Source organism: Eschscholzia californica, unplaced genomic scaffold (genome assembly GCF_041429995.1).
Source record: "Eschscholzia californica isolate CP2 unplaced genomic scaffold, dmEscCali1.0.p SCAF_3, whole genome shotgun sequence".
Taxonomy (NCBI): Eukaryota; Viridiplantae; Streptophyta; class Magnoliopsida; order Ranunculales; family Papaveraceae; genus Eschscholzia; species Eschscholzia californica.
The window spans coordinates 28,010,852-28,024,556 of record NW_028238420.1 but is presented as its reverse complement, the minus strand read 5'-3'; the positions used below and the strand labels follow the sequence as shown (position 1 = coordinate 28,024,556).

Below are 13,705 nucleotides of genomic sequence, written 5' to 3'. Positions count from 1 at the left end.
TCCAATAAGCCAGTCGGTCAATCATTGGAAGCCAATAGAAACTAACCCAAAATTAATTCATTTATAGTTTTTTAAATAACACATATCTCCATTTGTTCTTCAGGATTTCCGGTGAAGAGAACTCTTCTCTTTGCCAAGAAAGAGAGGGAGGGAGTTTGACGAGCCAACGACAAAAGGAGAAAGACAGCGTGAGCGTAGTGTAAATTGACTTGGTCAAAATAAATTAATCAAGTCAAGTTAGGTGTGAGTGTGGTACTACAAAAGGCCTTTGCTTTGGGGAAACAAAAAGATTTTCCGAATTATAAAATTTTGTTTGGAAAAATAAATTGTTTCCATTTTGTTTCCCCACATCCTAATGGTGTGAAAAAGACCTGGAAGACCGTTACCCGATCAGTTCGACCGAGACAAAAAGTGTATGTGGGTACCCAATGGGCATAACGGTCAGTGCCCGACTGGCCCGAAAGAATTGGCGGACGGTCACGGTCAAAATTCTATGTCGACTGACCGCCCACTAACCGAGCGACTAATATAGCCCGTCCAAATACCCGACTGTTACTAATGACCAAATAAACCCGTCCATAGTTTTAGAGTTTATAACTGTCGGATTTTATAGACTTTATGATGGTCGTTGGATATAGAAGACCAAACTGGCCCCAAACCCCAACTCTTCATAAATACCCCCTAAGTAACCCTAATTCTCTTTTCCTCTATTTTCTTCCAAGATCCAACTAAGTAAGTAAGCCTAAATTCCATACCTGAACGGTTGTCGGATACAAGCCTTGAGACTCTACATTCTCTCTCTGATTTCTCCTTCTAGGACATAATCTTGATCATCTTAGTTCTTTTTCCTTTCCATTTATATCATTCTCTCTTTGAATCTCTCCATTCATTCGATGTTTTGCATCGAGCAATCGTACTACGAATGTCTGTATAACTTTGTGTTATGTTTTTTCTCTGAATCTTTAGTCCTTACTAGTTCCATTCATACTCACTTACTAGTTTCATTCATACTGACTGGTTTGGTTCATATTTCTTATTTAAAGGTTGCTTTAGGCGGATGGAAATGAAATTATAAGTTTCTGTAATTAAAGTGTTATTGGAAAGCCTAATCTGGCACTATAAAGATACGTCACATTTTTAACGGTCTAAACCGTTACAAATATGGGAAAATCGTTACAAGTAGCCTAATGTAACAACTACAAGCCGTCACAAAAAAGTTTTCAGCCGCTACAAAAAACACCTTGGCAAATACAATTGTAACGACTGCTGGTCGTTATAAGAAGACTTTTTATAACGGCTATCTGCATAAAGGTCGTTACAAAAAAGTTAGCCAAATTCCAAATCTGGACTACTATTTGTAACAGCTCGCAAGACGGTCCAGTGTCCGACTGGCCCGAAAAAATAAACGAGCTTGGACGGTTAATGGACAAATAATTCTTGAAATTGGTTGCTCAAATAAATAGGTGGACACCAACATTTTATGTTCGAGTCGACCGATTTGATGAAGTTGGAGCCAGGTATCGACCGGCCCGGCCCGGACCGATCCCCACCACTACGCACGCCCCTCTAACACCATTTATTTTGCATGCCGACAAACTGTCATTACCAGCGACGTTTAAAAGTATTTCACATCTTTTTCTTCCTTGTCTCATCCCACTACCACTACCAGCATTACCTCTTTCTCTCTCACTGTGTCACTGTCTCACTCTCTTTCAATCTCTCCCCTTCTATCTCGCTTACTCTTTAACTCTCTCATTGTCTCTTTGTATCCGCAAAGGAGAGGGCAGCCCCCTTCGTCGAAACTCTACGTCTTGTTTGAGGGAATCCCCAAACCAGAAGCTTTCAAGCTTGGGGAAATTCTGAAACTAGGAGTGTTCCAGTTTCGGCGCATCTCCTAAACCAGAGAACTCCTTGTTTGGGGATCTCTCCTAAACCAAAAGCGAGTTTAGGCAAATCAGCCTTCCTCATCGTCGAAATAGAAAGAGAGGAAGAGAGAGAAGGATGGAAGCAGAGATAGAGATTGAGTAGGGAGGAGAGGGAGGGGAGGTGGTGGTAGGAGGAGAGAGGAAGAATATTTGAAAAAATACTTTAAAGAGTCATCGACGATTGAAATATGTCGGCAACCGAAGAGGGGTGGTGGTGAGTTGCGGACCAAAATGTTTTTTCCACCCGAAAATTTTAAAATCCGAACTTTTTTTTTTTATTTTCCCAAAATAATGACCCTTAGAAAGTTATAAGTGTATATAAAATTTTCCAACAAATAATATATAACAATCACTAACGAGGAACTCAAATTTAGAGGCCCAAAGATCTATTGAACAACTTCCATGGATAAATTAGTGAGATGCTCAAAAGTTAGGGATCATTTTGAAATTCGTAAAGATTACTGAAGTTAATTCCAACCTCATCAACTAAAGACCTTGTTTATAATTGTGGCTGATTCCTATGCCATAGTGGGGCAGTTTCACTTGAAAGTCACTTGCTACTTACTAACTTACTACTCTTCCAAAGTCCAAAATCTCACCATTACAGACAAGAGGGTGATGAGAAATGAAAAAAATTTCTTCCCCATTGATTGGTAGTGTTTCAATAAGTTTGTTCATATTATCCTCCATTGTTTGTTTTCTGCTCGGTTGGAAGACCTCCTCACCGTCTTATCCTTCTTTATCACATTCTTCATACTTGCTCAATGGGAATGAGTACAAAGAGCCAGAGAAACATCTAGATGAAGTAGCAGTAACAACCAAGAGATTTAGCAAACTTGAGAAGCTAGAAGGTGTTCTTACCAGAGCTCGAGCTTCTATAAGACAATATGCAACCCTTAATTATGAAAGTTATTACCAAAGTTCAGATCTTTATGTCCCGAAAGGCGATATCTATCATAATGCTGATCTATTTCATAGGTACGTAATGCTTATTGTCATTTAAAACATTTCTAGTATATGATTGAATTTAAGTAATTCTTCTTTTATTTGAAACTAAGTTTCGAACGTTGGTCTACCTAGTGGTGAGACATCAGACATATATACATGTATGTTACGACTCAACCAAAATGAGCTATACTGAATTAAAGTTATTAATTATATGTGCAAAATTGTCCTAGGAGTTACTTAGAAATGGAGAAAATATTCAAGATCTACGTTTTCAAAGAAGGTGAACCACCGTTATTTCATGACGGTCCTTTTAAAAGTACATATGCAACTGAAGGTATGTTCATTCACCAAATGGAGAGAGAAACTAAGTTCAGAACTCATGATCCTGATGAAGCTCATGTTTATTTCCTTCCATTCAGTGTTTACCAAATGGTTCAATATCTATATGTGCCTGACTCTCGAGACGTCTTAGCTATTAAACAAATTGCTTTAGACTATGTTACTCTCATTGCACAAAAATATCCTTACTGGAATAGAAGCCTCGGGGCTGACCACGTCATGCTTTCTTGCCATGATTGGGTGAGTAAATTTGGGAAGTTTTTTCATATACCATTTAAATTATACAAGAACTATTTGAGATATTGAACCCACCAATTCAACCCACTAGTTAGAGATATGACGTTTATTTTGAACGATAATTCGACACGAACAGTATAATCTTCGTCAAACATTCTAAAGTAAAAATGTATTTAACTAGTGGGTTAAATTGATGGATTTTTTTTAATACAGAAACTGATGTTTAGATATCACAGGGTCCACTCGTATCATTTCATGTTCCGAATCTATACAACAATTCTATTAGGGTTTTATGCAATGCAAATACCTCAGAAGGATTTGACCCTTGGAGAGATGCATCTTTAGCTGAAGTTAAACTCCGTAAAGGTGATATTGGCGGCACCATAGGAGGTCTCCCGGCTTCTAACCGTACTGTACTAGCATTCTTCACTGGGGGTTCTCATGGTGATATTCGTTCGATCCTATTTGAGCATTGGCTAAACAAAGATAAAGATATTCAAGTTTATAACAAGCTTCCAATGAAATTATCTTACCATGACATGATGACCAAGACTAGATATTGTCTTTGTCCAAGTGGGTATGAAGTAGCCAGCCCTAGGGTTTCCGAGGCCATTTATGCAGAATGCGTTCCGGTTCTAATTTCGGATAGTTTTGTTCCACCGTATAGTGACGTTCTTAATTGGAATTCTTTTTCGCTTCAGATTTCTATCAAGAAAATACCATATCTCAAGAAAATTCTAATGGCAATACCCGAAGAAAGGTATATTGAAATGCAGAAGAATGTGAAGAAAGTTCAAAGACATTTCCTAGTACATGGTACTCCTGAGAGATTTGATGTGTTTCATATGACTCTTCACTCAATTTGGCTTAGAAGGTTGAATATTCGAATTCATGATTGAATAATCTTTTGAGTGAACTCCCTATGTATGTAATTACTTAATTATGACGGAGTTAAAGAAAAATTATAACGGATTATTTAAATTTAGTTTTTCTTTTTTGAGCAAAGCAAAACATCTATACATAATCCAGGTTACGAAGTTCAGGCCTAGGGCACAATACAAGAAAGCATCATAGGGACCAAAGGCGTAACAATTTAACGTCTATACAGGACCCCGCCATATTACGAGCGGTTTAATTGCGAGGACAATAGGAAGTCGACACGTCCGTGCTACGCGTCTTCTCACGTAAGCCGTTGATCACGTGGCATAACCACCAGGGCACCTCCGGTTCAACGGGTAGATTAAATCTAGTAAAACCCTGAATCCCCCTCCTCTATAAAAGACTCCAACATCATCTCCTCTCCCAGTTCTAAACCTAAACGAAACCCTACCATTTCGCTATGGAGAGCCCACACTGGTTCATATAAGTCTATATATATGTATTCATTTCATTTGTCATTTTTAGTATCTCTTAAGGGTATATTGGCCCTTTCACATTGTAACAATTCTCTATATAATAAAATCTGTTGGCCCTCTTTAGGCATCTTGACCTATACAATTTCATGGTATCAAGAGCCGCCTAAGTGTTATTCTTCCTTCTCCTTGATTTCAGTGTTCTTCTTTCATCTTCTATTCTTTTCTAATGGCTGACTCCACTCAGCACACTTCTTCTCCTACTATTATCTCTACTCCAAACCCACCCTCTTCTTTTTCTTCATGTTCCTGAATTTAAGAAAAATCTTATCTCCATCCCTCTACTTCTTCGAGATATTGATTGTTTTATTCTCTTCCATCGATCTGGTTTCGTTGTTAAGGAAATTCCCACAGGGAAGATCCTGCTCGTCGGAACGATCTCTGATCGCCTCTTTCGCCTCTTTCATGTTCCTGCTGCTGTAACTTCTTCAGCTTTATTCACCAAAGTGGCGTCGAAAGGATCTCGTACCAGCCTTGAAATCTGGCACTAGAGACCTGCTCATCCACATTTTTGAAATTTTAAGTTTATTATGTCTAAGTTTAAATTACCAGTAACTACCTTTGTAATAAAAAATAATTTATGTGAAAATTGTGTTTCCGCTAAGCATTATAATCTTCCCTTTTTCTCCTGTTCATCATTATTCCACTTCTCCTTTGGAGATGATCCATGTTGATTTATGAAGACCAGCCCCTGTTATTTCTTTCTCTGGTTTTCGATATGTCCTTGTGTTGATTGATGATTTTACTCGATACACATGGATTTATTTCCTACAACAAAAATCAGAAGTAACTACAATTAAAAAACAATTTAAGGTTCTGGTTGAAAATCAATTTCAAAACAAAATTTAGGTTTTTCAATTAGATGGAGGTGGAGAATTTGTTAATAATCAACTTTCCCAATTTTTTGTTGAGTCTGGCATTGTTCATCGTCAATCATGCCCTCACACACTACAACAGAATGGTGTTGCAGAGAGGAAAATAAGCATCTCGTTGAACCATCTCTGACATTATTTTATCAGTCCTCTACTCCAACTAATTTCTGGTCTGATGCCTTCAATACTGTTGTCTACACTCTGAATCGGTTACCACAACAGAATGGTGCTGCAGAGAGAAAAATACGACATCTCGTAGAAACATCTCTGACATTACTTTATCAGTCCTCTGGTCCTTCGTGGATCTTCCCCATTTCTCAAACTATACTTCCGAAATCCAAATTGCTCTGATTTACGAACATTTGGATGTTGGTGTTACTCTCTACTGGTTCCTTATAATACCTCTAAACTTCAACCTAAAACAAAACCCTGCATCTTCATCGGTTACAGTTCTAATCACAAAGGCTATCGCTATCTGGACCAACATTCGTCTCGTGTTTTTATCTCTCGTAATATTCTATTTGATGAGGAGGTTTTCCCCTTTCGAAATTGCCTCCTTACTTCCCATCTCCCCTCAACTCCACCATTAACGAAGTCTGGTGTTTCTCTCTCATGGACTGTTCGTCCTTCTCATTCTCTCTCTTCAACAGAACAAATGGATACTATTATTCCTTCTTTACATGTGCCGGTCCCACCACTTGTCTCCCACCCTCCACCTGTCTAGCGTTTACGCACTTCTAATACACCTATGGGGGACGAATCTCCTCCAGCTGTTATTTCGAATATCTCCTCTCCCACAGCTGTTCCTCGCTCCCTTTCCCTTCCAACACCTGTCATTTCGCCTGCCACTTCTGAACGGCTTCTTCACAACCTAACGGAGGGTGTCTCCACTACCACGAATCAGACTGGGTCTCTGTTACCCACTACTGTTCCTGTTGTACCCACTACCACTGGTCAGACGCCTCAGATGGGCACCAGGTAAAGACATCCAATGGTAACAAGGAGTCGTGATGGTAGACGTAAGCCTAAAGTTTTGTTTACCTCATCCCATGTGTTACCTTTTTCCCTTCTATCTCAATTCGAAAATCCTAATTTCTCTGAACCCACCACCTATCATGAAGCTTCCAAACATGCTCATTGGAATCAGGCGATGAAAGAAGAGATCTTTGCGCTTCATCTAAATAAAACTTGGGATCTGGTTGCTCATCAACCTCACATGAATGTTGTTGATAACAAATGGATTTACAAAGTAAAGCAACGATCAAATGGCAAAATTGAACGGTTTAAAGCACGATTGGTAGCTCGCGGGTTTCATCAAGAACAAGGGATTGGTTACAGTGAGATATTTAGTCCCGTGGTTCGACCATCAACAATTAGAATTGTGCTTACTCTTGTTGTGAATAATGACTGGCCGGTAAGACAACTCGACGTTAAAAATGCGTTTCTTAATAGGGATTTAAAGGAAGAGGTCTTTATGACCCAACCACAGGGGTTTCAACATCCAGATTATTCCTCTCATGTGTGTCGATTGAAGAAGGCGATCTATGGCCTTAAGCAGGCTCATAGGGCTTGGCACCATAAATTCACCTCTTCTTTACTTCAAATGGGTTTTCGACAATAGTAATTCTTTTATATGTTGATGACATTTTATTTACAGGGTTCTCCAATTCAAAGGTCGGAAATCTCGTCTCTCATCCTCACCAGCAATTTAAGCTTACTAATTTGGGCAATCTGACCTACTTTTTGGGCATGGAAGTAAATAGGTCATCTGATTCGATTACTATCAGCTAAAAGAAATACACTGATGATCTTATAATTCGCTTTGGTTTGATTGAGTCGAAACCAACTCCAACACCAGCAAAATCAGGGGCGAAATTGTCCTCTACAGATGGTGACTTAGTTACAGATCCTCAACCATACAGAAGTTTAGTTGGAGCTTTACAATATCTCAATCTTTCTCGACCAGATAACAACTATGCCGTCAATCAAGTTCCCAATTTCATGAAAGCTCCTTCGTTATCTGAAAGGTTCAATCTGATGGATTCACTCTTCGCCGATTATCTTCGTTATGTTTAAGGACTTATTCTGATGCTGACTGGGATGGGTCTCCTGATGATAGGAGATCCACGTCAGGCTTATGTGTTATGTTGGGTCTCAATATCATTAGTTGGACGTCCAAGACTCAACCAACTGTCTCTCGGTCCTCCACCGAGGTCGAATTTCGAGTTGTGGCCCATACTACTGCTGATGCCACATGGATCAAAAATCTTTTGTTAGAACTTGGTGTTTCTATAAAGGCACCTCCGGTCATCTTCTGGGATAATGTAAGTGCAACCTACCTAGCTGTGAATCTTGTCCTTCATTCTCGAACAACACATGCAGCAATTGACTTCCATTTTGTCCAGGAGCAAGTTAACAATGGCCATTTGCGAGTTAATTATATCAATGGAGAAGACAATGTTGCTGATATCTTTACAAAGGGCCTTTCAACAACTCGGCTTTTGATGTTAAGAGACAAGCTTTCACTTGACAACCGACGTTCAGCTCGATGGGGGGGGGGGGGAGGGAGGGGGGATATAAGTGTATATATATGTATTCATTTCATTTGTCCTTTTTAGTATTTCTTAAGGGTATTTCGACCCTTTCACATTGTAACAATTCTCTATATAATATAATATGTTGTCCCTCTTTAGGGCATCTTGACCTATACAATTTCAGTTCAAACGTTTGATTCTTGATATGTTTCCCGACGAATCCCTCACCATCGCTGCTCCTGATGCATGTAGTTCACTAAACGAACCATCAAAGTTAATTTTTATTTGCCCTACTGGTGGTGGGAACCATCGATTCATTGTATCTTCCTGCACATAAAGGTTAGGCGAAGTAAATTCATCAAGGTTGGGGATGTACCTGAGGGCTTCGTTTACCGTCCACCAGGTTTGCATCAGATCCACTGGTCTCTGTTGAAAGATAAGTGTATTTCTTGCTTTCCACCACTCCCACATAACACAAGTGATAGTAAACCATCCTTTATTACTGTTATGTTGATTTAGAAGCATATTATTTAAGATATTAATTGGATCTATTCCTTCATACTATAAATTGGGAATATCAGTTAAACTAAGTAGCTGTTTAAAGATCATACAGTCTCCAAAAAGATGATCGATTGTTTCTATTTCAGTAGATCAACAAATTCGGTAAGTCTGAGGTATAGTTGAAACCATAATCCATATACTACTAAGAGTAGGGATACCATTATGTATTAGTTTCCACATAAACTGTTGGATCTGTGGATTCATGCCTTTAACTTTCCAAAATTGTTTTCAAGAGAATTGATATGCTATTGTTGGTATTAGAGGAAGAACTTTAATTTTAGAATAGTAAGACTTAGTAGTAAACTAAACTGTTGGAGTTGGACATCATACCAATTTGTGTCTCTGATGACCTTGTGGGATAATGATCCGTGTAATGGGCCTTACTGTATTTTCATTAAAATGCTGAACCAATAGCTCATTGTTCCATATCTTAGTGTTAGGTAAGAATAAATCAGACACCCAAAAATACTAGCTGGCAGTTCATGCTCTATAATTGGTCATTGATTAGGCATTGTTGGTAGCCAAGGATCATAGTTTAGTTTAGTGGAAGTACCATCCCATATGTTAAGGATGTTCATTAGTTAGCTTGTTAGTTACAAATAGTTAGTTATAGTTAGTTAAAGTAACTAAGTTAGTTAGAGAAAGTTAGTTGAGAATTCTGTTTTGGTTTGTTGTTTAATTAGTTGTAACAAAGTTCTCTCTCTATACTCTCTCTAAAACTCTATTTATATCAAATCTCAATTGTAATTCAATTAATGAGAAATAAGAGATTTCATATTTTAATCATCTTCTTATTTCTAACATGGTACCAGAGCTAATCAAGTAAACTTTTTCGATTTTTCTTTCTTCTTCTTTTTTTTCTTCATGCATCATTCAATCTTCCAATCTTTCGATTTTCTTCTCTTCTTCTTCATAATCTTTTGGAAATCTCAATTTCTTCCATTATTAAGATCATATGATGTTCTTGGCATTGTTGATTGCACATCTCCATGTCTAGTCAAATTTATTCATCCTCATCTTTCTGATCCACCTACTCTCAGTCCTGATTATACAAATTGGCATAGGCAAGATCAAATGATCCTCAGCTGGCTTCTTGCGCCTCTTACTAAAGACACCCACAGTCAAGTTCTTGATCTTACAACATCTCATGATGTCTGGTCTGAAGTTGAAAGATCACATTCTTTTTTTAAAGCTCGAGTGTCTAATCTCAAGAATGATCTTCAAAACTTGAAGAAAGGCTCGGATTCCATTCAATCATATTTTAATAAAGCTAAATCGATTGCTTTGTAGTTACGACAGGCTTCCAAACCAGTTGATGATGATGATCTCTGTGACATAATTCTTTGTGGTTTGACTTCTGATTTTGGTTCTTTACGAGCTGCTTTATCTCATCAATCTAATTCTATCTCTATCAATGAATTACTTGGCCTTCTCCTCATTGAAGAGAATAGATTACAACATGAAAGCTCATTCAATCTTGTTAATTCTTCTATTAATCTAACTCATACCTCTTCTTTTCGAGGATTTCATAGAGGTCCTTCAGCTTCTTCACATTATACAGGTAGAGGTCGATCTAACATGCGTTTTCATGGCAGAATTCCTATCAAAGACAGATCTTCATCTTCCTCTTCTCCAATTATATGTCAAATATGTGGCAAATTTTGTCAGACTGCGTATTAGTGTTACAATAAGAACAATTCAACCTTTCAGCCTAAATCCGGGATTTCTTCTATTGATCATCAATCCTATTTTACTGAATATTATGATTCCAACTCTTATCCTCCTGATTACTCCTACTTTCCTATCGAAGGCTATTCTTCTTCTCCGTATGCTGAACCTGATTATCATTATTACTCACCATCTCTTGATGTCCACCAGGCCTCTGATAATGAAACATATTTTCCTGAAATTCACAAGACTTACTCTTCCGCTAATTCTTCCATACCTTCTAACTCATCAGCTTCTACATCCACTACTTGAAATCCAGATTCAGGTGCTACTCATCATGTTACCTCTGATATTTCCAATTTGAATATTCAATCTGAACACAAAGGCAAAGGACATGTCAAGATTGGAAATGATACAGGTTTGTCTATTTCTCATCTAGTTCAACTTATGCTTCTTCAAATTCTAACACATTTCTATTGCAAAATATATTACATATTCCTTCAATTACTAAAAAAAAAACTCTTATCTGTTCGTAAATTTACAAAGGATAATAATTGTTATTTTCAATTCTATCCTAACTTTTTTAACATTAAGGATCTTCTAACAGATCAAGAGCTTGTTGTTGGTCCTTGCGAGGATGGATTATATCAACTCAAACTTCAAGCACCTCCTTCTCCAGCTACTGCTTTCTCATCCACTTTTCTTCCTGATTGGAACTCATCTATTTTTCTTCCTGATTGGAACTCTCGATTGGGCCATCCAGCTTTCAGAACTATGAAGCACATCATTCAGATAAATAAGCTTCCTTTTACATCTCTTTTGCCTTTTGTTTGTAATCCTTGTCAGATGGCTAAGAGTCACTCTTTATCTCATAAATTGTGTATCTCATTTTCTCTTCTCCATTGAAATTAATACACTCAGATGTTTGGGGTCCTTCCTCTTGTTCTTGTTTCAATGGTTACAGGTATTATGTTACCTTGTTAGATACTGTCTCAAGATATACTTGGATATTTCCTATTACTCATAAGTTTGATGCGTTCACTACCTTTCTTTACTTTAAATCCCATGTTGAAAACATGTTTTCTCTAAAGATTAAGTGTGTCCAGTCTGATTGGGGAGGGGAATTTCGCCTAAGTATCTTGAGGAAAATGGTATTGGCCATAGAGTATCACGGCCTCATGATTATGCTCAAAATGTCATGATTGAAAGGAAACACATGCATATAGTGGAAACTGGTCTAGCTCTATTAGCTCTGATTGGGGAGGAAAATTTCACCTAAGTATCTTGAGGAAAATGGTATTGGTCATAGAGTATCATGGCCTCATGATCATGCTTAAAATGACATGATTGAAAGGAAACACATGCATATAGTGGAAACTGGTTTAGCTCTATTAGCTCATGTTAATCCGCCTTTCATGCTTTGGGATTTTGCTTTTGAAACAGCAGTATATCTCATCATTCGATTACCAACTCCTTTACTTCATAATGCTTCTCCTCTTGAGGTCTTATTCCAAACCCAACCTGATTATGATTATCTTAAGATATTTGGTTGTGGTTGCTATCCTTGTCTCAGACCATATAACAAGCATAAGCTTGATTTCAGAAGCTCATGTCATATTTTCATTGGTTACAATCCTAAGCATAAAGGATATAGATGTTTAAATCCAAAGACACATCAAATTGTTATCTCTTCAAATGTTGTTTTTGATGAGTATTTATTTCCTTATGCTACTTTCTCTCAACCCCCAATTTAAACTCCTCCCTCCTCTTCCTCCATTTCCATTTTATTCTCCTCAGCCTATTTCTGTTCCTATTTCTTCTTCCACATTTATTCCTATTTCTTCTTCTGCTCCCACTCTTCCTAATCCTATTTCACCTTCTGCTCCTATCTTATCTTTGTCCTCCTTCCATTCCATCTTCTATTCCTATCCCATCTTCCTCTAACATTACAAATTCTTATCCTATGGTCACAAGAGGCAAAGTTGGTCCTCTAAAGCCCAAAGTTTATACTGTTTCAGTTTCTGATATATACTCTCTCTGATGATACATACTCCTACCACTTATCTTAAAGCTTCTAAAGATCCTGAGTGGAGACATGCTATGTCAGAAGAAATCAATGCTCTTATTCAAATTGGTACCTGGTCTCTTACTCCATCTACATCGCTTCATGAATATTATTGGGCGTAATGAGTTTTTCGTATTAAGAAGAATGTTGATGGGTCAATTTCGAGATATAAGGCCAGGCTAGTTGCTAGAGGCTTTAATCAGGTAGAGGGTATTGATTATGAAGACACTTTTGGTCCTGTGATTAAGCTTGTTTACGTTCGAATCATTCTCTCATCTATGTGGATGACATTATCATCACAGGAAGTGATCCATCTCTGATGCAATCAACCATTAACACTCTGAGTTTGCCATTTCTGATTTGGGGTTCTCTAAATTTCTTTCTAGCTAGGCATTGAAGTTTAACCTTCTTCTACTGGTTTACTCCTATCTCAAAGACAATATATCACCAATTTATTTCTTAAAACTAAGATGAATGAAGCAAAGCCAGTCTCTACTCCTATGGCAACCAATTGTGTTCTCAAAAAGGATGTTGGGGGTCCTTTCAGAAACCAAGTTATATAGAAGTACAGTAGGTGTTCTTCAATATGCTAACATTACAAGACCAAACATCTCCTTTTCAGTTAATAAAGTGTGCTAATTTTTCAAAGTCCAACTCAAGAACACTGGTGTGAAGTAAAATGAATTTTGAGATATCTGAAGCACACCATTGATCACACTTTCACTATTACCAAATCCCCTCTCTCTCTCTCTCTCTCTCTCTCTCTCTCTTACTGGCTACTTCGATAATGATCTTCAGGCATTTTTTGATGCTGATTGGGTTGGTTGTCCTGATGATCGTAAGTCCACTGGAGGGATTTTGGTTTTCATGGGTTCAAACTAGATTTCTTGGTGCTCTAAGAAGCAACCAACAGTGGCAAGGTCGAGTACTGAGGCTGAGTATAAAGCTCTTGCTGATGCAGCTTCTGAGCTTGTTTGGGTTCAATCTTTGTTTCAAGAATTGAAGATCACTTTTGCTTCATGTCCAATTCTATGGTGTGACAATCTTGGTGCTACCTATTTAACAGCTAATCCTATCTTTCATAATCGAATGAAGCATGTTGAGATTGCCTTTCACTTTGTTCAAGATATGGTTAGGCATCAGA

The 13,705-nt window shown here is 37.8% G+C and overlaps 1 protein-coding gene across 1 annotated transcript; it reads left to right on the top strand.

Moving 5' to 3' along the window:
* The first annotated feature begins 2,445 nt into the window (after positions 1–2,445).
* LOC147549330 (putative glycosyltransferase At5g03795) lies at positions 2,446–4,430 on the top strand. Its single transcript, XM_086670025.1, has 3 exons — positions 2,446–2,903; positions 3,104–3,452; positions 3,686–4,430. Exons 1-3 carry the CDS (start codon positions 2,551–2,553, stop codon positions 4,346–4,348), a joined length of 1,365 nt encoding a protein of 454 aa, XP_086526151.1. The 5' UTR covers positions 2,446–2,550; the 3' UTR covers positions 4,349–4,430.
* Positions 4,431–13,705: the final 9,275 nt, after the last annotated feature.

Excerpts from the sequence above, each read along its gene's own strand:
- LOC147549330 (XM_086670025.1), top strand. The coding sequence starts at position 2,551 with ATGAAAAAAATTTCTTCCCCATTGATTGGTAGTGTTTCAATAAGTTTG. Across the intron at positions 2,904-3,103 it reads AATGCTGATCTATTTCATAG|GAGTTACTTAGAAATGGAGA; the intron begins GTACGTAATGCT and ends AAATTGTCCTAG. Across the intron at positions 3,453-3,685 it reads TGCTTTCTTGCCATGATTGG|GGTCCACTCGTATCATTTCA; the intron begins GTGAGTAAATTT and ends TAGATATCACAG.